Raw genomic sequence first — 24,075 nt, 5'->3', positions numbered from 1 at the left:
TCTTAGGGTTTTTCTGCACATGTTTCCATTGAGGACCAGCTGAGAGAGGAGGGGAAGTCCAAGTCCATGGCAGTCTCCGGGGGGGGGGGGGGGTACACACAATGTGTATGTGTTTAAAGAGGCTATTTGTTCTTCCCATGATTTCTCAACCAGCTGCCCCTAAATTTTGTGACTTCACCTGGTGAACTGTAGCCCAAGGGACTAGCTATGTTTCCAGACACCTGAACCAGGAAATAAAAGCCAAGCACGCCCACTCCCTGATTTCTTGCCACAATTCCCTCCCGCTTTCTCCCAGCACACCTCCACTTGTGTTACTAGGCTCCCTATTCCTGAAAAATCATTTCAAAGCAAAGCTTAAGATTCAAATTTTATTATAATACATCTTGTATTACATTCTAATGCTAAACAGTTTAAGTGTATAGTCAAAGTATAAATGTTAAAATCAGTTACTAAAAATGATTTACCAAACATGATTTTTGCCAAAAAATACTAGCGTTGGGGAAAGAAAAAAATAATAGAACTGCAAAATATTAACAATGTTTTTGTGGGTGGTGGGATTGAGGGTGACTTGTACTTTCTCATTTTCTGTATTACCAACATTTACAATTAATTCACAACCTGGAAAAAAAAAAACCCTATTGAATAAAATTAAAAACATGAAATCATCCAATTGTCACCTAGAGGAAAAGGCAACTTCATCCATTTGAAGGGTCTCTCCAGAATTCCGACTGACCTCACTCAATGAAAATCCTCCAACCTATGGATACAGAGACTGCCCCCCCGCCACGCCCAACTTCACCTCCCCTATTACCCACAACAGCTTTGATCACCAACAGACAACCCACAACAGCTTTGATTCAAAAGAGACAGTATTCGGAAGGGAAATCAAACCTTCTCTTACATATGAATTGCCTTCAGCAATTAATGGTGGGTTAATTAAAACTGCCAAAATAAAAATTAGCAGAGAAGTAGAGTTTTGAGTAATCTAGGGGGTAATTCAATAAGTATTCATTGCCTTCAAGTAGCTTAGTATCTTTGAGCCTGATGATAAGGGGAGGAGACAGGAAATGAGGAATAGTGGATCCTGGGAAGGCAGACCTCCCACTCCTATGCTCCTGTCAGCTTCCCATTTCCTGAGCCCCAGGGTTATGGGACACCAACACTGTCCCTCTAGCCTCCAATATGTTTTCCTTCCTTGGTGTACCTACATGCTTTTTTCCTTACGATGCACCAAAGTCTACCATCACACTAATTGTCCTGAGTCCCTCAAGGTCTCTTAAGTAACTCTGGATCTGGGATAGGCTATCCAACTCACTGATTATAAACAGGAAGTGAGGAACCAACACAAGTCCTGGCTTCTGAACCAGAGTCTACAGGAACAAATTCCTGCTGGAGGAGTCCTGATGAAGAGACATCTGTAGGTCCTGTCTCCATGCCTTTGTATGTGCTATAACAATCTCTGTCTATAATGTTCTCTTCCCTCTTGCCTTGACCTGGCTTATACCCACCCTTTATCCCCCAAGAGATTTCATCACATCCAAGAAGCCTTTAGTGTCTCATAGACCAGGTTAGGTGGCCCTGCCACGTATTTTGACAGAATCCTAGATTATTCTACTTATCACACTTTACTGTAATTACCTGCTTAATAAATATATATGTATCCCATTAGCCCTTAACTCTGGGAGGGCAATGGCTATGTCTGCCCCTGATGACTGGCACATAGCAGGTGCACAATAAACAGACAGACCTCAATTGACCTCAGGAAGCTCAGGGCTGAGAAGAGAACTGGCAAGGGGGCAGAGTGAACTATAAATGGATCCAGAGCATAATTCAACATTTCACAACCTCATAATTGAACACTTCAGAGAACCAAGTACCTCTCAGCATATGCCTCCAACAGCCACATGCATGCTGTTCTTGCTGGACAGAGATCCTTGCCCTGGGAGGCACCACCTCGCAGTGCATCTTATAAGGCGTTCTTTCAGGATCTTTACCCCAAACCTGGCTTTACTGTGAAGGTGCCCATTCAACACATCAACAACCACCTTTGTGTGGATCTCCTTGTACAGCGAGTACTGACTTAGACTGGAAGGACAGAAACCCTGGTCTCGGGAAACTTCTCACTTTGGTGGGAATCTCACCACCGAAGTGAATCCCTGGTATTACACAATTGTACAATCCTTACCCAAGAGTTAAACTCTGGTGTGAGTTCTCTGGTGCTGCATAAGGCCTGACCTGTGCCTAAATGTTTTCCTACATTCGCTACACTCATAAGGCTTCTCCCCAGTGTGGATTCTCTGGTGCTGCGTGAGGGCTGAGCTCTGATTGAAGGATTTTCCACATTCGTTACACTCGTAAGGTTTTTCTCCAGTGTGAATTCTTTGATGTTCAATAAGGACAGAGCTTCTACCAAAAGCCTTACCACATTCAGTACACTCATAGCCTTTGTCTCCAGTGTGAATTTTCTTGTGCTGAATGAGGGCTGAGCTTCGGCTGAAGGCTTTCCCACATTCACCACATTCATAGGGTTTCTCTCCAGTGTGAATTCTCCGATGTCTAATGAGCTCTGAGCTGCCCCGGAAAGCTTTTCCACATTCACAACATTCATAGGGTTTTTCACCACTATGAATCCTCTGATGTCTAACAAGGTCCGAGCTCAAACTAAAAGCTTTGCCACACTCTTTACATGCATAAGGCCTCTCTCCAGTGTGAATTCTCTGATGTCTAATCAGCTTTGAGCTCTGGCAAAAGGCTTTCCCACAGTCCAAGCACTCATAGACCTTTCCTCCAGCATGAACTCTCTGTCGTGTCAAGACATTTGAATTCACACTGAGATTCCTTTCACTCTTGTTACACTCAAGGACACACTCTTCAGTGGAGATTTTCTTGTTGAAGGTAGCCAGACTAAGATGTCTTTCCCGGGAAGGGAGTGGACTCATTTTGCTCCTTGCAGCAGTTCCTTTTGGCTTCTCAAAGTTGTCCAGACCTCCCAAAGCTTCTTCAACCATCTGTCCTGAAGGAGTTTCCCCAGGGAGTCTTCCTGGGGATATCATGGCTGCTGATGCTACACATTCCATAATTTCTTGCTTTGTTGTTAATACTTTGTCAGCCGCCAGCTTGTGATCTAAAAATGTGAATAGAAATACTGGTGTCATTCGATCCATGTTGGAAGGAAGGAATCTATTATAACAGGAATTGAGAGTAACCCCAATGAAATAGATATTCACCTATTAGGAGGAAAACTCTTAAGAACTAGTTTCCCAATCTCGAATTTAGAGAAGTGGCCTGGAGTGGTGAGAGGTGGCATCCTCAGAGAGTAACGGAGACGAAGCACTGGAGAGGAGAGATGGTGAGCAGGGAAAGACATCAGTTAGAGGAGATGGTGATAAATAGGAGGAGCAGTGAGAGACCAGGAAGCTGGGAGACAATCCTGGGTTAGAGGATTTTAGATAACGAGGGAAAGGAAAAGAGATGATAGGGAGTGTTCAGGAGAAAGAAAGAGGTCTAAGAAACCTGAATAAGTGGTGCTCCTAGAAAAGAAGGAGAGCAGAATATATGACTAGGAAATGCTTTCAGGATTAGAATTGAGCAGAGGTACAGAAGCAGGAACTAGAATGCATTATGGCAATTGCAGGTTCTGGTAGGTTCTAAGTAGATCAAACAATTATAAGCAAATAGAATAAGATACACAGAGGGGCGCCTGGGTGGCTCAGTTGGTTAAGCGACTGCCTTCGGCTCAGGTCATGATCCTGGAGTCCCAGGATCAAGTTCCACATCAGGCTCCCTGCTCAGCAGGGAGTCTGCTTCTCCCTCTGACCCTCCTCCCTCTCATGCTCTCTGTCTCTCATTCTCTCTCTCGCAAATAAATAAAATCTAAAAAAAAAAAAAAAAAGACACACAGAGCATAAGAAAAGGAATATTGTGGTTTCCTGACTCATTCTGGGATCAGGTGGAGTCTTATATGTTCACTATTTTATGTGCAAATGGTCAAAGGCAGATGGAAACAAGAGGCAGATGTGACCACCTGGAGCCAAACTTTGAGCTCTCACAACCAACCCCTCTAGTTTCTAGATTTTTAGTAACTCAGAAGGAGACTACTAGATGATGGCTGGGAAACCTGAATTATTTTGAGGGGGGAAATCTGAAAAACTGTTCATGTACTTTCATCCTCCCAGAAGTCCTCTAAACTTGAATGCATTTTACAGATCAAGAAATGAAGGCTCAGAGAGGCAACATTACCTATGTAAGGCCATAGACTTCATAATTGGAAGAGCCAGGATTCAAAGATGCCCAACATCAAGGCCTGCAGTTTTCCCCTAGGTCCCCTACCTGTTCAGGGACCTGTGTGGCCTAAATGCCTTTTAACTAGGGACGTGGCTTTAACCACACATTAACAAACATACTTTTAGCCTTGATGTTATGTGGATGATGCTGCACTGCCCATCCAGACCTGCTTTATGAATATGGTGCCTCCTTCCCTCAGCTGCTGTGAGTGTTGGCTCCTAAAGCCACAGCGGCCCCTCCTCTGGAGAGTTGCCCTGGCTGATGAGAACCATCTGGCCCAGGATGTTATTTACACCCTCACTGCCTCACCCCCCACCGCTTTAAGAAGGGACAACTCAGCAGTGCTCAAGGGGGCAGGGCAGGGGTTAAGAGATTAAGCCAACGCTAGGTTTTACCCAAGACCACATCACATCATGGCTTGATCTCTTCCCTTCCTGGGGTGTGAAATGCTCTACATTAATCCTTCAGAGGCAGGTCTAACCAAGACCCTAAGACTAAAAAGAAATGAGCACAATGAGATTTATCAGTTCACAACAGTAATGTGCCACTGGGAGGGAATAAAAACATATGGATGACAACACGCAAGAGTTGCGAAATGAATCTATCATATATTTTAAATTAATCAGATCCTCATTAGAGGTGGGTTTTTTTGATCCCTGTACTTCAAATGAATGTGGAGAAACTGAAGATGTCCAGAGAAATGTGCTAAGATGACCAGAGAGATGGGACGCAGATGGAATCAGAGGCAGTGAGATGCTTAGTCCAAGAAGATGTGGTACTCTTACAGATTTGTCTTCCTTGGATGCTCTGCCTCAGCCCTAAAGATTCCCTACACGTGTTATTCCTGTATTCTTTAGTGTTGTTTCTTTCTTTACCACTTAGTAATCAACCCCATTATAGTCAATAATTCTTAATATTGAACTTCCCTGTTCAAGTTACTATGCAGTTTCTGTTACTGATACATTATTCATCTCCATCTTAGGGACTGCCTTGCCAGTGGACCATAATATTAAAAAAAAACCCAACAACAGTATATTGGTCTTTGAATATTATGGGTATTAGAGAATTTTATTAAAGACCTTAATCCTTAACCCAAAGTTAGAAATTATATTGGAATTTCAGATTCTAGGCATAGCCAATGGAAGGATATTTCAAGGCAAGAAGGGGGCCTTTCCACTCTGCTTAATGACAGCCACAAGTGACCGTCATTAAGAAAATGTGCTATGCCACAGCTGATAGCCCTACCATCATACTCAACCCCGAATGGGCTGCAACTCCTCACCTCTCTCATGGGAAGTCTGGGACTCCTGAGTCTCACTCTTGCCCTGATTCTCCAAGGGCTGGAGCTGTATACTCAGAGCCTTCAGTGCTCCTATGGATGTCATTTCCTTCCAGATCATTCCTTGGCCATGAGCTGTGTCCTAGGAGTAATCAAGTACCAGCACTATGATTCTGAGGATACAGAAGAAAAAAAACCCTAGAACAACGGGGCAAGACAGCTAGAGCCAGAAACTCATTCAGATGATTAGGTAGAAAACAACAGGCCTAAAAGCCCTAATGCCTTGATCCCAGTGGACAAATAATAACCCAAAAGACAAAAATTTTATAACTCTCTGATAGCTGCGACGTCAAGGTGACTCATAATGGCTTCCCCATTAACTTATAATTGGTAAAACAAGCAAACACATCACCTACTTCTTACCTGTTTCCTTGGCTCATCAAGCTCTTTCTCCAGCTCTTCCAACAGGGTCACGGCTTCCTCTCCGTTCTCAGGCTGGTGCTCTCGCACCCAGGCCTGCAGCTCCTCAGGCAGGATGCTCAGAAACTGCTCCAGCACCAGCAGCTCCAGGATCTGCTCCTTGGAGTTCACCTCTGGCCTCAGCCACTGATGGCAAAGCTCCCGGAGCCGGCTCAGGGCCTCCCGGGGCCCCTCGGAATCAGAGCAGCCAAACCGCCTGAAACGCTGGCGGAAGGTCTCTGGGCTGCAGGGGTCTCCCTGAAGGCCAAGGTCCCGCCCCCAAACATAATTCTCTTCTTCAACCTTCACAATTATAAGTCCTTCTTGTTCTTCTGGAGCATGGTAGGCCAGGCCTGCAGCTTTTCCTGACATTCTGGGCAGAGACTGTCCGAAAATGCTGCCCCAGTTGAGTCAGGGAGGGAATGAAGTCTGTCTAAGAGATTCCTTCTGAATTCTGATTCTTCAGGGGACTCCTGAGATGGACAATGCTAATGTTACACAGGGGAAAAATGTGCTTAGAACAAAAAGGCAGGTTTTCAAAGACCAATTGCCAGAGACTGTAGCACTGTAAAGAAAAGTGACTAAAAGGGAACTTCCATATAAACAATATATTAATAGATGATTCAGGATTTTTTCAAGATAGGAAATAGAAAATTTAAGAATCACAAAAATCAACTCAACCTTTAGAAATAATATTAGGGTCGGGGCACCTGGGTGGCTCAGTCGTTAAGCGTCTGCCTTCGGCTCAGGTCGTGATCCCAGGGTCCTGGGATCAAGCCCCACATCGGGCTCCCTGCTCAGCGGGAAGACTGCTTCTCCCTCTCCCACTCCCCCTGCTTGTGTTCCCTCTCTCACTGTCTCTCGCTCTGTCAAATAAATAAATAAAATCTTTAAAAAAAAAAAAAGAAAGAATATTAAGGTCAACATCAGGGATAATAAATAGTGCTTCTGGATCATGGAAAGCAGGAAAGACACTATATAGTATGTTATTACTTCTCAGAATAATAATCACATTTTAGTGAGTACCTACTAGATGCCAACAGTAGCTGGATATTTATAATTTCCCTAATAATTCCAAAGGACAATCATAATTATACCTATTTCCAAATGAGGCTACTGAGATGTGTAAGTTGACCAAAGATACACAGCCTGTAAGCAGCAGAACCAGACTCTGCAACAAGAGTATTGAGCTCTATAATGTCATGGGGTCTCCCTCAAAGGGAATTTGCGCTTAATAAACACCTACTATGAATGAAACCAGAGAGGGAGACAAACCATAAAAGACTCTTAATCTCAGGAAACAAATTGAGGGTTGCTGGAGTGGAGGGGGGTCGGAGAGATAGGGTGGCTGGGTGATGGACATTGGGGAGGGTATGTGCTATGGTGAGCACTGTGAATTGTCTAAGACTGATGAATCACAGACCTGTACCCCTGAAACAAATAATACATTTTATGTTAATTAAAAAAACACCTACTATGGGCCGAGCACTTTACAAATACTATTTTATTGGGGCTTGACAATAATACTATGAGGTAAGTATTATCATCCCCATTTTACTGATGAGGAAATGGAGATTTTTAAAAGTTAATTTACCAGGGCGCCTGGGTGGCTCAGTTGTTAAGCATCTGCCTTCAGCTCAGGTCATGATCCCAGGCTCCTGGGATCGAGCCCCGCATTGGGCTCCCTGCTCAGCAGGAAGCCTTCTTCTCCCTCTCCCTCTGCCACTCCCCCTGCTTGTGTTCCCTCTCTAGCTGTGTCTCTCTGTCAAATAAATAAAATCTTTTTAAAAAATAAAATAAAAAAATAAAAGTTATTTTACCCATGGCCCCAACCTGGTAAATAGCAAACTCAAGACATGAACCTAGGGTTGCCCAATTCTAAAGCACTTGTTTTTTATTACAGAATGGGTTAACCAAGGACCATCTTGGTTGATACTACATATTTTAAATGATGGTGAAAATGTTAGGAAAGTGTCATGGAGAATGGCCAAAGTGAATGTACAAAGAATTCTTGACTTTAAGTCACAGGTTCTTTTTTTTTTTTTTTAAAAGATTTTATTTATTTATTTGAGAGAGAGAGAATGAGAAAGAGCACATGAGAGGGGGGAGGGTCAGAGGGAGAAGCGGACTCCCTGCCGAGCAGGGAGCCCGATACGGGACTCGATCCCGGGACTCAAGGATCATGACCTGAGCCGAAGGCAGTCGCTTAGCCAACTGAGCCACCCAGGCGCCCTAAGTCACAGGTTCTAAGACAGTACCAAGAAAAGAGGAATGAATTCCTTCACCCATTATTTCAAAAAATACTTGAGCTATATGCTAGGCAGTTTACTGAACAGGATTCTCAGGATTAAATGCTCTGTCCTCAAAGACTCCCTACAATGGGAAAGTAACAGGTAAACCGGCAAAGGCAGTGTGATAAACCCAAGGATAGAGGGAAGCAAGCAAGGTAGCACAGAGAAGGACAACTAAGACCAGGGAGAGCTGCCTGCCAGGGGGAGCCATGTCAGCAGAGTCTGATAAGAATGAGCCAGGTGAAGGGGCGCCTGGGTGGCTCAGCCGTTAAACATCTGCCTTCAGCTCAGGTCATGATCTCAGGATCCTGGGATCGATCCCCGCATCAGGCTCCCTGCTCCACGGGAGGCCTGCTTCTCCCTCTCCCACTCCCCCTGCTTGTGTTCCCTCTCTCGCTGTGTCTCTCTCTGTCAAATAAATAAAATCTTTAAAAAGAATGAGCCAGGTGAAGATGCCAAGTCAGGTCATTCAGGCAAAGACAACAGTGGGTAGGAGACTATGTGGCCCATCGGGGGAGCTGCAGGTGGGTTAGGGAGGCCAGACTAGTGGTTGTCACCTCTGCCTCAGAATCAGCCATGGAGCATGAACCCCACAATAGACTTCCTGAGTCAGAATCTCTGTGGGGGGAGACTTCAGTAAGTGCCCCAAATGCTTCTGATATGAAGCCATGTTTAAAAACAAAACAACAGAACAGAACAGAGCCTGCGGCATAGTTCAGGAATAGTGAGAAAGGAGGCACTTACAGAGGGATAGTAGGCCAAGGGTCTGAAAGATTGTACTGCAGAGTTTGGATTTGAGCCCCATAGCCACAGGAATGGCTGGACGGTCTGTCTGCCCACTCAGGAAGGGGTCTGTGGCAACCATTTGGGCGAGGAGGGCCTGAGCTATGGGAGCCAAAGATCAAGATGGGAGATCTGACAGGACTTAGGGACACACTGGATAAGGATTTGGAAGAGGAGTCAAGGACAGGTTTTTGCCCGGTGCTGGTGACTGAAAGGATGGTGGAATCATTTCCTGAGTGATTTATGATAAAGTTAGATCTGAGCTATTTACAAAGCAGCATTTCCTAAACTGTGTTTTTGCCATACACCCCTAAACACTGAGAAACTTGGGGAAATTTTCCTCTTAATTTTTTAGTATTTGAAAAATAATGAATAAATTTCTTTAGTTCTTATTTATGATAATTGGCATTTAAGAAATCCCATAACAAAACATCATTGGATCTATGCATTACTGTGTATATAGCATTTACCAAGCATCACACGGATCACGCATCACATAGGTATGTGTGCTTTACTTAGTGATCACTGGTCTATGTCATGGATCTTGCCCTTTAATTTCAATATGTTTGTGATACTAAATTTTTATTATAAATATCATGCCTCACCAACTTATCTTCCATGGGTATGTGGCTGAAGGGAAGTGTTTCATCATAAAGCATTGTCTCTCTTCCTTCTTCCATCTCCTTCACAGGCCCACCCTCTTCTACATCAGAGTTCCATAGGTTAGCCCTTAAGTCTGGCACTGTCTTCACGGTCTTCCAGGCCTCTCTACTCTGGACCTCTCATCTGAGCACCAGCCCTTTTTACCCACTGTTCCTTATCCCCATAACGCCTCTTGAATTTCTCAAAAGGACCTCAAACAGCACATCCATGACCAACTGATGATTCTTCCCACTCCAATTCTGCTCCTCTCCCAGTGGTCCCCTCTCGGGAAGGAGGAACATCCATCTGGCTGCACTTCTAGAAACCTGGAAGCATCCCTAACACCTCCTTTCTGTATTTAATGCAAATTAAGTCCTATTGATTTTATTGCCTGTCTCCAGAATCTGCCCCTCCCCATCTCTGCCACCACCATCTTCATCCCAGTAACCGTCCTGTCACACTATACACTAACAGTCTGCTCATACTGTAACCAGAGAGACCTTTTCAAATTGCAAATCTGACCCTGTTCCTCTGACCAGTTTTTTTTTTTTAAAGATTTTATTTATTTGACAGAGAAAGACACAGCGAGAGAAGGAACACAAGCAGGGGGAGCGGCAGAGGGAGAGGGAGAAGCAGGCTTTCCCGCTGAGCAGGGAGCCCAATACGGGGCTCAATCCCAGGAGCCTGGGATGATGACCTGAGCCAAAGGTAGACGCTTAACAACTGAGCCACCCAGGCGCCCCCTCTGACCAGTTTTTAAAAAGCAAATGCAGGGAAAAAAAATCAAAAGTCCTTAGCTAATCTCTTTGGTCGTACTTATCTCGTTTTACAGATGCCTGAGCTGCGCCCCAGCCTGAGTCAGAAACTCAGTTTTATATTTGTAAAACATTCTGCAAGTGATTCTGATGTGCAGGCAGGGTTGGGTCGGTCAAGGAGTCGTAAGAGAATTATGTTCCTTTCTCTCAGAGTACCGCTCTCATTGTCAGTTTATATACTTTGGTGGAACTATTGGGTTAATACCTATCTTCTCCATGATTCAACTGTAAGTTACATCAACATTTTTGCTCACCATTTTCTATCACCCAATCCAATGCACAGCACAGAGTAGGTGCCATATATACATGAATGAATACCATTATAGTGGCGGCGGGGGTGGGGGGGGGAAGAGTTTCAAAGAGGCAGTGGTCAACACTATCAAATGCCTAATAAGGACTGAAAGATGTTTCCATGGCACTTCTCATACAGCAGAAAGATGACTTAGCTCACAGGAGGAACACCAGCTTTGGAGTCAAGTGCCCCAACAGTTTGGAATCATAGTGCAGCTTCTTACTCTCTTAATAGCTGTGTGACAGTAGTCACCGACCAAACCCAAGATTCCATTTCCTCTCCTAAAAATGGAGTTAATAACACTTTCATTGCACTGTTATTAAAGGAATTGGAAGTAATAAGACATCTGGAGTAGTGCTTAGTATGTTAAGCATATCTTTTTATCCTGGTGTTTTGACATCTGGGCCTTGCTTACACTGGAGGGACTGTCCTTCCCAGGGCTAGCAGATTCCTAGAGATAATAAACTCACCTACAAGTGTGCTTTTCATATGCAAACTACCCAACCCAGAGCCCACACCGCACCACCTCCTGCCCCGGACTTTCACATCCAGGGCCACCATTCCCCTGCCCTAATCACCCAGGGCCAGATGCCAGAAAATTAGGGACAAGACAGAGAGCTTATCTATGCCTCAGAGCCCACTGAAACTATTTAAACTAGCCAATCCTAAGCCTGTTGACCCTGCCTCACCCAGTCCTTCCCACAGAAACCCGATAAAGACTCCTGCCCACTTTCCCCTCACCTGGCCTCCTGACTGATCCTGTGATTTTGCCATGTGACCACGTGGGGCATGGCATGCCTGCTCCTCTTGGAAACTATGAATAACAAACTTCTTTTTTTTTTTTTTTAAGATTTTATTTATTTATTTGCGAGAGAGAATGAGAGACAGAGAGCATGAGAGGGAGGAGGGTCAGAGGGAGAAGCAGACTCCCCGCTAAGCAGGGAGCCCGATGCGGGACTCGATCCCAGGACTCCAGGACCATGACCTGAGCCGAAGGCAGTCGCTTAACCGACTGAGCCACCCAGGCGCCCAACAAACTTCTTTTGAATGGCGATCATCTCCTATCTGTTGGCCTCACCAAATCTAACTAATAATAAAACTCGTATTTTAAAACACTTGGCCCAGAACAGGTTCTCAATGCATGGTAGATAATGGCGCAAGGGAAAGGCAAATTCCACATCACAAGGCATGGATTATAGAATAGGCTTTATTGGGGAAACTTACAGCTAGGGATCAGTAACATGAGCACAGGTCCTGCGATTCCTCCATTATCCCACAAAAGGGAATTCTGGAGAGAAGTGCTGCTGTTTCAGGGAAGAGCTCCATCTACCTTCTTAGAGCATAAATGTGAGAAAGCAGCCTTGTCAGTGGGGGCCATAGGTCGACTGCTTGGGACCAGAATTGTGTTTGCAAGTGTCAGTGTTTAGAGTTGTCTAGGGAACCCATGGTGGGGGGGGGGGGGGGGGGGGAAAAAATGGGCTTAGATATGGCCCTGCCCTCTGGGAGGTGAGAGCCTGGTCCCAGCTAGCTCTTAGTCCAAGCAACCCAAGAACCTCCGGGGCACTTTTGGACAAAACTGCTTCCTTCAGTATAGCTGTTATTATAATGTATCTGCATTGTTTGCTTACTTAATTGTAACAGAAAGCTCTAATTGAGCTTTTATTGTACAATGAGCATGGTCTACCTGTTCATTTCATCTTCGCAGCACTTTATGGTCTAGGTTCTACTGTTTTACTGAACAGAAACTGAGAAGTTACATAATTTGTCTCAGGTCCCATGGTTTGGAAGTGATGTAGTCTGGACTGTTTTCAAACAAAATGGTCTGACTCCAGAGTCCATGCTCTTAGATAAGTACTCTGCTGAAATGCCTTCCCCACCAAACCAATGGCCCTTTCGAGGTCCTGTGTTTTTCCACGCATTTCCTTAACGATATTTATAGAATGCCTGCTTTATGCAGGCACTGAGCAAAGAGTTATAAACAAGACAGTGTCCTTGCCATTACATAACTTAAAATTTTAGTAGGGAGGCAGAGGTTAAACAGAAAGGCCACAGAATTACCTTAGTCTTGATAAGAACTACAAAGGGGAAAGTAGAAAGGGCTACGAGGGTCGAACCTAGACCGGGGAAGTCAAGACGAACAGCTGAGACGTGACTCAAGAGCGCTCTGGCCGCATAAGAAGTGGGAGGAAAGGTCGCCTCAGTTCATCGCCGACTCCTCAGCCTGCGGCCTGGCACACAGGAGGCGCCCGGTAAGCGCTTGCGAAGTCAAAGGACGCTAGGGCGGTGGATGAGCAGGCAGACAGACAGATGCAGGAAGAAATGGACCGACTGCCGGACGGAAGCGTCGAGGAGGGGCGGCCCCCTAGTACAGCCGCAGGCTCTGCCTGTGGCAGGGGCAGGCTGAGGCAAAGCGGCGGGGAGGGCTGAGGCCCGACGGGGGCGGTTTGGAAAGCACCGGGGCCGCGCTGCCGGATCGCCTCACTCACCCTTCGCTCGGCTGGCTGCCGCACCGACCCCAGGGAGGGAGCAGAACGGCCTCCGGCCGAGCGCGCCGGAAGTGCGGGCGGGCGCGCCCCTCTAGGAAGCCCGGAGGACTGCAGCTCTGTGGCCGGCGCGGGGCGCAGGGGCTTGGGAGGAGGGGTGCGAAGCAGGGGGCAGTGTGTCTCCGGGTGGGACTTGGTGGGGACAGCCCCGATTCAAAATGGTTGACAGGCGACGAAAGGAGGAAAAAAGAAATATATAGAGAGCGCGCGTCTGGTGTAACCCCAAGGAGATAAAAATAGAACTCTCCCTCTGTAAATTTGGGGAAGAGGAGGACAAGACCACATTCGTACGCCACAACACGCTGTCTTTAGTGACAGTTCTAGAAGCTAACGGGAGGAGTGCGTGGAGGTTGAGGGAAGGGCCCAGCCCAGGCTCGGCGAGAGTGCAAGGCGAAGGCAAGGGCAAGGAGGGCCGAAACCGAGCGGGACAGACTCAGAATAATTTTCTCTCGTAGAAGGAGCTACTCAAGCTGAGTCTTGCCCAACGACTAAAATGATGACTTAGAGGAGTGGCCTGAGGGAGAGCACAGCAATGGGAAGTTCAGGGCATGCTGAGGAATTAGCCCAGCATCTTCGTTGGCTGGAACCTAGGCTGAGGGATGCGGTGGGGTCAGGTTTGGAGTTTCAAACGCCAGGATCGGGGAATTAGAAATGCCTTTAGTAATCAGTGCAGGCCATTTACATGTGACATGGCAAGAACTGTACTTCGGGGCGGTGTCCGACATACTGTGTAGAGTGGATTAAAGGGCAAAACAGATAAGGAAAAGAGAACAGACGTTTAGAAACGTGAACTTAGCAGGATTTGGTCGTATCTGAAAATATGATTGAAGATGGAGAGGGGCATGACATCACCAAGGGAGATCTTATGGAAAATAAACAGGAAATTATAAAATACCAATGTTTGTGGGTGGGAAGAGCAAGAACAGATAGAGAAGAGAAGCTTCTTGGAGGAGGAAAGCCCAGATGGTTCAAACATCATAAAAGTCAAGAGTGTATCAGGAGAGAGAACAGGTGACCAGCAGATGGGGCAGAGAACTGGAAGAGGCAAGAGCTAAGGTGATGCTGGAATTAAGGGGAGTGGTAGACGAAGAGCTTGAGAGATGTTACCTGTGCAATGTACTTGTAAGATAAGACACTTAAAACAGGTGATAATTCCTTCTGAGAAATGCGATCCTGCAAGAAGGAAAAAGAAAGAACACTTGGTTGGACTAGGCAACAGGATTGAAAGGTGTTAGCTTTTTTAAAGATACTAGACACCTAATTATATTTGTAGGAAAAAAAGGTAAAATGTGAGTAGGAAGAAAAACTGAAGATAGAAGGAAAGAGGAATACATAGCTGATGGGGAGAGAATGAGACCAGATAGGCAGGTGGAGTTGTCTCAGAAAATAAAATGAAGCATTATAATAAAAAACGGTGCATTTTGGTCTGTGTTTTGATGCTGTGAATGCAGAACAGCCAAATAGTATTGGTTAGCAATGCTGATTTTACAAGTAAATAAATGCACATACTATTTTTTGAATTTTCACAAACTGAACATACTCATGTTACTAGCACCCAGATGAAGAAACAACATTATCCCTCTTCAGAAGTCCCCTTTGTGCTCCCTTAAGTCACCACCCTCCTCTAGCCCTGAAAGATAGCCACTACACTGAACTTTGAACATGATAGGTTGGTCTTGCCTCTTTTTGTACTGTATATAAATGGAATTCAATATGTACTCTTTTAAGTCAGGCTGAATTCAACATTGTGAAATCTGTTCATACAATGTACATTTTCATTTCTTTTTTTTTTTTAAGATTTTATTTATTTGACAGAGAGAGAGAGTGAGAGCAGGAACACAAGCAGGGGGAGTCGGAGAGGGAGAAGAAGGCTTCCTGCGGAGCAGGGAGCCCTATGCGGGGCTCGATTCCAGGACCCTGGGATCATGACCTGAGCTGAAGGCAGACACTTAATGACTGAGCCACCCAGGCACCCCTACATTTTCATTTCTAATAATGTTACATTGTATGATTATACCAATATTCATTCATTCTATTATTGATAAACATTATTGAAAGATATTTGAATCTCTAACCACATTCATTTATTTTTGGATATTAAACCAACTTACTAGGATAAATCCTACTGAGTCGTGGTATGTAATCCTTTTTTATATATCAAGTTAATTTTTTAAAATATTTTATTTATTGGGCGCCTGGGTGGCTCAGTTGGTTAAGCAACTGCCTCCGACTCAGGTCATGATCCTAGAGTCCCAGGATCGAGTCCCACATCAGGCTCCCTGCTCAGTGGGGAGTCTGCTTCTTCCTCTAACCCTCCCCCCTCTCATGCTCTCTCTCTCTCATTCTCTCTCTCAAATAAATAAATAAAATCTTTAAAAAATATTTTTTATTTATTTATTTGAGATAGAGAGAGCCTGTGCACAAGCAGTGGGGAGGGGCAAAGGGAGAAGGAGAAGCCGGCTTGCTCCCAGGACCCTGAGATCCTGACCTGAGCCAAAAGCAGACGCTTAACCGACTGAGCCACCCAGGCGCCCCTATATTAATGAAGTTAATTTGCTAATATTTTATTGAGGACTTTTGTGTCTGTATTGTTAGAGATATTGGTCTGTAGCTTTCTTTTCCTGTGATGTCTTTGTCTGCTTTTTTTTTTTTTTTAAGATTTTATTTATTCATTTGAGACAGAGAGATACAGAGGGAGAGAGAGAGAGAGAGCATGAGCAGGAGAGAGGCAGAGGGAGAGGGAGAAGCAGGCTCCCAGCTGAGCCAGGAGCCAGATGTGGGGCTCGATCCCAGGACTCTGGGATCATGACCTGAGCCGAAGGCAGACGCTCAGCCATCTGAGCCACCTTGTCTGCTTTGGTATCAAAGTAATTACTGGCCCTTCTATTTTCTGGGAGAGATTGTGAAAGACTGGTATTCTTTAACTGTTCGAAAGAATTTACTAGTGAAGCCATCTGGGCCTGTGCTTTTCTTTGTTAGAAAATTTTTAGTTACTAATTCAACTTCTTTACTTTTCACACATTTATTCACATTTTCTATTTTTTTTCAGTCCCTTTTTTTTTAAAGATTTTATTTATTTATTTATTTATTTATTTATTTATTTATTTATTTATTTATCAGGGATAGAGAGAGAGCACGAGCAGGGGGAGCGGCAGGTAGAGGGAGAAGCAGGCTCCCCACTGAGCAAGGAGCCCAAGGCAGGACTGGATCCCAGGACCCTGGGATCATGACCTGTGCCGGAGGCAGATAGTTAACCAACTGAGCCACCCAGGCATCCCTCAGTCACTTTTAGTAATTTGTATATTTCAAGTAATTTGTCTATGACACTTATGTTGTATAATATGTTGGCATGAAGTTATTCATAGGATTCCCTTATATTCTTTTAAATTATTAGAGCGTTGGTAGTGATGTCCCCTCTTCTCTGCTTTTGTTAATCTCTCTCTTTTTTTCTTGGTCAGCCTATTAAAGGTTTGTCAATTTTTGTTCATATTTTCAAAGAACAAAATTTTGGTTTCATTGATATTTCTTTATTGTTTACCTGTTTTCTATTTCATTCATTACTATTCTAATCATTATTACTCCTTTCCTTCTGCTTTTTTGTTGTTAAGTTTGCTGCCCATTTTCAGGCTTCTTAAGGTGGAAACTTAGGTTATTGATAAGAGATTTTCTTCTTAGATAGACATTTTGAAGCTATAAAATTTCCTCTAAGCACTGCTTTGGTTGCATCCCATAAAATTGTGTATGTTGCATTTCGTTTTCATTCAGTTTAAAATATTTTCTAATTTCCTTTGTGATTTCTTCTTTGAACCCAAAGTTATTTAGATATGGTCTGTTTAACTTCCAAATATTTGTAGAGTTCCCAAATTATTACTCTGTGGCTCAGTATGTCCCTTGGGCCAATGGAAGCTCCATCAGCCCCTCTCAGCTAAGGTGGCCCTGGTCTCTCAGCCCTTAAGTGGACCCGCCTACTGGGCTCCCCATTTTCTGCATGCAGAACCCTAGAAATCTGGCAAGCTTCCTTCATTTTGTCCCATTTTGTCCTGCCTCTGTCCAATTCAGTCCAAGCTGGTAGTGTTTCTGGTGATACAACAACCATGTTGGTTGTCTGTGGATATCAAGGGGATCCACACAATTATATGCAGGGGTTCTTCTCAGATCCTTCCTGGATCACCCATTTCTACTTCTGGTTTCTGCTGAGCAGTTGGTTGGATGCATGAATCACACACCCAATCTCTTCACCAAAAGGTTGTCCAGCTACATTCATGGCCTTGTCTCCAGAGCAAGGATAGGCTGAGAAATTTTCCAAATTATCAAGTACTGATTCCTTTTCGCTTAATAGTTCCTCCCTCAATTTATCTCTTTCCTCCATATTTTACTACAGTCAGCAAGGAAAAACCAGGCCACATTTTTCAAACTTCGCTTGGAAAGCTCCTCAGCTAAATATCCAACTTCATCACTTACAAATTCTTTTTCCACCCAATAGCAGAACATGATTCAGCCAAGTTTCTGCTACTTTACAAGTATCGCCTTTTCTCCAGCTTCCAATAATGTTTTCTTCATTTCTGTCTGATACCTCACCAGTATATTTAATGCTCATTATTCCTAGCAAAATTCTGTTCATGACAATATATGTATTCTTTAAGATGACAGAAAAGGTTTCTACTGTCCTTTTCGCTTCCTTCCAAGCCCTTGCCAGAGTCAACTTTAACATCCATATTTCTACCAACAATCTCTTCAAGGCAACCTAGGTATTTTCTATCATGAGCCTCAAAACCCTTCCAAATTCTAGTCATTACTCAACTCCAAAGCCACATCAGCACTTTTAGCTATTTGTTAAAGTAGCACCTCACTTCTGGTACCACAGAGTGGCTTAATACAACAGAAATGTATTCTCTCACAGTTTGGAGGTTACAAATCCAAAATCAAGGTGCTGGCAGAACCGTGCTTTCTGAAGGCTCTGAGGTTCATGCCTGTCTCCTAACTTCCGGTAATTGCTGGCAATCCTTGGTGTTCTTTGCCTTGGAGATGCATCACTTTAATGACTGCCTCCACATTCATATGGTGTCCTCTCCTCTCTGTGAGTCTCCTTTGTGTCTGAATTGACCTCTTCTTATAAAGACACCAGTTGTTGGGTTAGGGCCCATCTTAATCCAGCATGATCTCATTATAACTTGATCACATCTGCAAAGATCCTATTTCCAAATAAAGTCACATTCACAGGTACCACAGGTTAGGACTTGAACATATCTTTTGGGAGGAACACAGTTCAACCCACAACAATGTGTTAAGTACAGACCAAGAGTTGTTTAAACTGCTGTGACTTGGTTTTGAAGTTGAAGACTTTTCAAAATGATGCCAATGACCTCACTGACTGAAAATAAAAGAAATGATCTGATTTGAATTCAACTCTAGAGGTCTTGGAGAATTCTGGTGTTTGGGATACAAGCCTATTCATCTCTGTCAAAGTGAACCTTAGGAAATGATAATATTGGCCATTATTTTGCCTTCTGAATCTCAGTTTTCAGCACTTGTTCTGTTTTGTTTTGCTTTGTTTTAAGATTTTATTTATTTATTTATTTGAGAAAGAATAAGCATGAGCTAGAGAGAGAGAGAGAGAGAGAACACAAGCGGGGAGGAGGGGCAGAGGGAGAGGCAGACTCCCTGCTGAGCAGATCCCAGGATCATGACCTAAGATGAAGGCAGCAGCTTAATGGACTGAGCCACCCAGGAGCCCCAGCACTTGTTCTGTTTTTAAAAAGTCACAGTCAATTGGACATGCATATTAATATATCAAAGATGTTGGATTGTCCATAATTTAGATGTACCATTCAAAATCAAACAGCAGCAGCCTACGTGTTAATATTTCTTTGATCAAAAAGGAATGTTAAATTTTTCATTTGGCTTCACAATTTGGATTTATTTCCCTTTTTCACCTGGACCTGGGGATTGATTTTTAGATTGAAATTCATTCTTTGTGAAGACTGATTATATAGTCTAACTATCAAGGGAAATTAATTTCTAATACAATATAATACATGATAAGCAATACAGGATAAGCAGTCGGTCTTTATGTCCAACTTTCTGAGGAAGAGGTCTGTAGTTTTTATCATATTCTCAAAGTAGTTATATTACCCAAAAAAGATTAAGAACCACTGCTGTAGAATCTATGCCTAAATCAGACATATGTTAGTTTGGCCTAGTTTCCCCCAAAAGGAAATGGAATAGGAAATGGAAATCAGGTAGAATATTGGTGGGTGACCTATCAGTTTCATTCTTGAGACTCTCATATCATTTCCCATGCCTGTATTATCACTCCTGATCTCTCTGGAAACCTTTGAATTCCTTTTACCTTACTGAGAGGAACTTCTCCAGTGTCAGCTGGTGTGAGCCACAGTTCGGTCTAGGGTTGTTTTGGTCGACTGATCAAACTGTTAGATTCCAAGCTGGCTTCTCAGGCTCAGAATGCAATATCTTTGGTAAGACTCCACAAAGCAACAAATCTAGCACAATCTGAAAAAAAGTTTGATTTCCTTGGTGAAATACTCAGAAAATCTATATTCACATCATCACTTCCAGGTAAAAAGTTAACAAAACCCTCACCTTTGGGGCACCTGGGTGGCTCAGTCGTTAAGCATCTGCCTTCAGCTCAGGTCCTGATCCCAGGGTCCTGGGATCGAGCCCCGCATCGGGCTCCCTGCTCCGCGGGAAGCCTGCTTCTCCCTCTCCCGCTCCCCCTGCTTGTGTTCCCTCTCTCGCTGTGTCTCTCTCTGTCAAATAAATAAATAAAATCTTTAAAAAAAAAAAAACAAACCCTCACCTTTGTATGTAAGTATTAACCTTTGATTAAATTTCTCATTCTCTTTTACTGAACACCTGTTTAAAGTAGTATATTGGGGTGCCTGGGTGGCTCAGTTTGTTAAGCAGCTGCCTTCGGCTCAGGTCATGATCCCAGGGTCCTGGGATCGAGTCCCACATCCGGCTCCCTGCTCAGCGGGGGGTCTGCTTCCCCCTCTGCCCTCTTCCCTCTCGTGCTCTCTGTCTCTCATTCTCTCTCTCTCTCTCTCTCAAATAAATAAATAAAATCTTTAAAAAAAAAATATATATATATATATATATGGAGACAAATGAAAATGAAAACACAACAGCCCCCAAATCTTTGGGATGCAGCAAAAGCTGTTCTAAGAGGGAGGTTTATAGCAATACAGGCCTACTTCAAGAAGCAAGAATCTCAGATAAACCAACTTACACCTAAAGGAACTAGAAAAATAACAAAACTCAAAACCAGTAGAAGGAAGGAAATTAATAAAGACAAGATCAGAAATAAACAAAATAGAAACTAAACAGTTTGCTTGCCAGTACATTCCTCATGTGGCTAAAAGATCAGGATGAGAAGAAGGACCTGAAATTTGGGGCAGCAGGGTGCACATTGGAATAGGAAAGGATATTGTTATGTCCTTGGAAATTTCTTAGGAAGTACAGGGGGAGTTAGAAGAATAATTGAGACATATGAGATGTTGGGAAGAGGTACAGGTTTAAAAAAGTGGTGATTGGCTGAAATGATGGTTGAGGTAGAAGTAGAGGGCTTTCTGTCCCAGCCCAAGACCCTCTTATGATGTATGAAATCTTAGGGATGTATAAGTGAGACTCTGATATTCCTGTAAAGAACTTGTTTGGGTCCAGCCTCCCAAGAATGGGGTGCAGATACTTTAGAACAAAAACAAAAACAAAACAGCTTCACTGTGATACAAGAGACATTCAATAATAAGCAAATATTTAGAGTATATAATTTAATAAGTTTTGTCATATGTATATAGTTGTGAAACCATCACCACAATCAAAATAATGAACGTATCAGCAAACTCAGAAGTTTTCTTCTACCCTTTGTATCTCCTCCCTCTCTTCTCACAGCTCCCAACCACTGTTCGGCTTTGTGTTACTGTAGATTAGTTTGCATGTTTTAGAGAATTATTTAAATAGAATCATACAGAATGCACTCTTTTTTTGGTCAGACTTTTTTCACTAAGTATTATTATTTTGAGATTCATCTGTATCACTGTTGCTGAATAATATTCCATTAGCTATATATGTATCACAATTTGTTTATCCACTCATGAGTTGATGGGAATTTGGGTTATTTCCAGTTTTTTACTATTACAAATAAAGCTGCTATGAACATTGTTGTCTAAGACTTTATACGGACATGTACTTTTTTCTCTTTCATGGTAGTTGTATGTTTAACATTTTGAGAAACTGCTACACTGTTAGAGTGGCTGAAACATTTTGCATCTCCACCGGCAATGTATGAGAATGCCATAGTTGATATACTATTTTTTTTTTAAGATTTTATTTATTTATTTGACACAGAGAGAGAGAGTGAGAGAGAGCACAAGCAGGGGAAGCGGCAGGCAGGCAGAGGGAGAGGGAGAAGCAGGCTCCCCGCTGAGCAAGGAGCCCGATGCGGGGCTCGATCCCAGGACCCTGGGATCATGACCTTGCTTAACCAACTGAGCCACCCAGGCGCCCTATATATATATTTTTTAATTTCCTCTTAAGCAAGCTGTTGAGAAACAGATCCCCTGTGGCCTTCCTTGATGGCAAAGTACATCAAAATCCAGCTTCCCAGCAACTCAGGAATTAATTGCCGAGGATTATTTATTTGTAGGGCATTGTAGGGCAACGGTTCTCAAAGTGTGGTCCCAGAACCAACAGCAGCAGTACCTGTGAACCTGAGCTCCCCCCCAGACCTACTGAGTGGTAAATTCTAGGGGTGGGGCCCCCCAAAAAGTATTTTAACAAGGCGCCCAGGTGATTTGGAGGCACACCACTGTTCTGGGGGAAAAAACCAGAGAGGACAGGAAGAAAGTTAGAACGGAAGCACACCAGCGAATATGAAGAGGAGGGGAGTGGGGATTTAAAGGGAGAGAGATAATAAAGAACTCATTACGTAGTCAGAAAACCTACCCTGCCCCAAAGAGCTTTCCCGAAAGATGTTTCGACATGCACGTCAAGAACCGGCAAATAGGGCAGCAGGGGACCTGTCGCTGGCTGACCAGGTCGCTCGCTACAGCTGGGCTGGGACAGCTAGGCGGAGGTTCAGGGGTTAAATCTCCGCAACCCTCTCCCCAACCCGCCGCGACCGCCGCCGCCGCCCCCTCGCGCCTGCGCCCGGCCGCCCCCCGGCCATAGAGCTGAGCAATCCTCCCAGCTTCCTAGAGCGGACGCGGGGATGGCGGTTCCGCAGCTTGTGAGGCTTGACTGCGACCCGGAGGACACGTCGAGGTATGGGTGATATGAGGTCACGGGAGCCCGGGGAACTCGGGTGATCTCGCCTTCTGAGCTGCCTTGCGGCGCCGCCAGGGAACCCTGTGGGGTTTCTTGAGTCCATGGAGAGTCCCGGTCGCCGGGGTCGCCCCCAGGCGCTGCTCCTGGGGACGGTGGGTCTTTGGCCTAGCGTGCTTTGGGTACCCGGTCGGCGCCTGCGCGGCCTCGGTTTCAACTGAATGGACACCAAAAACTTTGGGGGCATGTGGAATCGGGAAGGGGGATGCATCGACGCAGATTAGCAGAGCGTGCCGGCAAAGAGCAGCCTGAATGTGCGAGTGCTGGAAGAAGGGAAGGAGGGAAAGAAAGATAATGATGGTGACCAGTAGGGTCGGTTTGGTGTAGGAAAGGCAGCGAATACAGCGTTAACCGCTGAAACAAAATCTTATAATGCCCTTCCCTGCCTTATCATCCCAGTTACGTCCTTATTTCGGTAGCACTTACCCCCAATTATGTTTGAAGGTCTCTAGCCTTGGAATGGAGAATACATGCCCAAAAGGGTTAATGTCTGATCCTCATCACGAGGGAGGAAGCTTAATAAATTCTGTGAGAAAACTACTTGGAAATTAAATGAGATTTTGTTTTCTCCTCCACTTCTTTTATTATCTAGAGGATGTTTCTGGTGGTCTAGTCTCAGAAATTATATCTCCAGTCTCCACAATGATTCCCTTCCAAGCCCAGTGGTGCCCCGTTGCCTCCAGGTTTCAGACTCCTACGTGGACAAGAAAAGCTTACTAAGGAAATGGTAATTCTCCAGTTGCTCCCCGAGGTGCCAAGTGTCCGGTTACAGCCCATGGAGATCCACTTCAATTATGAATCTCAAGAACACCACCTTCTGTCAGGTGAGAAGCAGTGTATTGTATCTTTCTTAGGGGGTACAAGTGGTGGGGAGGGTTGTTACTGGTGCTCTGTTAGTGTCTTCGCGTGCTATTGGTATTCTTCGTTGCCTACCCCTCACTGTGTTAGTACCATCTCTTGAATGTGCAAGCAGAGTCACATAGCTTTATTGTGAATTCTGGCAATCAAAATCTCATGGAGTTCCCTCTTCTCCTTAAGGACCCATTTATCCATTTTTTCTCGTTATAATCACCTTATCACCAGTCTGTCAGTATTTGATATTTTCCCTTTAAAATCTTTTCAAGTCATCTTTTTTCAAGTACTGTAGAGGCATAGTTAAAAGTTTAGGAGTCTGACACTGTGGATTCAAATACTAGCTTTGTCATGTACTAGCTTCAGTAAATTACTTGTGTTTTGTTTTTTTTAACGATTCTGTGACCTTATTTTATAAGTATATAATAACTCATACCTTGGAGGTTATTTTGAGGATTGTGTCTATTACTCCATAATAAAGGACCCCAAAATTTAG

General features: G+C 44.1%; 2 protein-coding genes across 8 annotated transcripts in view; one reads left to right on the top strand and one right to left on the bottom strand.

Moving 5' to 3' along the window:
* The window catches only part of ZNF397 (zinc finger protein 397), a 46,437-nt gene that overhangs the window by 9,484 nt on the left and 12,878 nt on the right, over positions 1-24,075 (top strand). The gene's annotated exons all lie outside the window — the stretch shown is intronic.
* Positions 355-22,648, bottom strand: ZSCAN30 (zinc finger and SCAN domain containing 30). Of its 7 annotated transcripts, none has more exons than XM_034995919.1 (6): positions 22,350-22,648; positions 19,738-19,898; positions 14,496-14,561; positions 5,987-6,495; positions 5,567-5,705; positions 355-3,124 (listed from the first exon to the last, which is right to left on the bottom strand). In XM_034995919.1, the coding sequence occupies exons 4-6, from the start codon at positions 6,392-6,394 to the stop codon at positions 2,193-2,195; spliced, it is 1,479 nt and encodes a 492-aa protein (XP_034851810.1). In that variant the 5' UTR covers positions 6,395-6,495; positions 14,496-14,561; positions 19,738-19,898; positions 22,350-22,648; the 3' UTR covers positions 355-2,192. The 7 variants fall into 7 exon arrangements, with proteins under 7 accessions (XP_034851810.1, XP_034851811.1, XP_034851812.1 ...); XM_034995920.1 differs by lacking the exon at positions 22,350-22,648 and adding an exon at positions 19,989-20,024; XM_034995921.1 differs by lacking the exon at positions 19,738-19,898.

Source organism: Mirounga leonina, unplaced genomic scaffold, assembly GCF_011800145.1.
Source record: "Mirounga leonina isolate KUSES-001 unplaced genomic scaffold, KU_Mleo_1.0 Mir_93, whole genome shotgun sequence".
In the NCBI taxonomy this organism is placed as follows: domain Eukaryota; kingdom Metazoa; phylum Chordata; class Mammalia; order Carnivora; family Phocidae; genus Mirounga; species Mirounga leonina.
The sequence above is the reverse complement of the archived record's forward strand: the minus strand, read 5'-3'. Positions and strand labels throughout refer to the sequence as shown.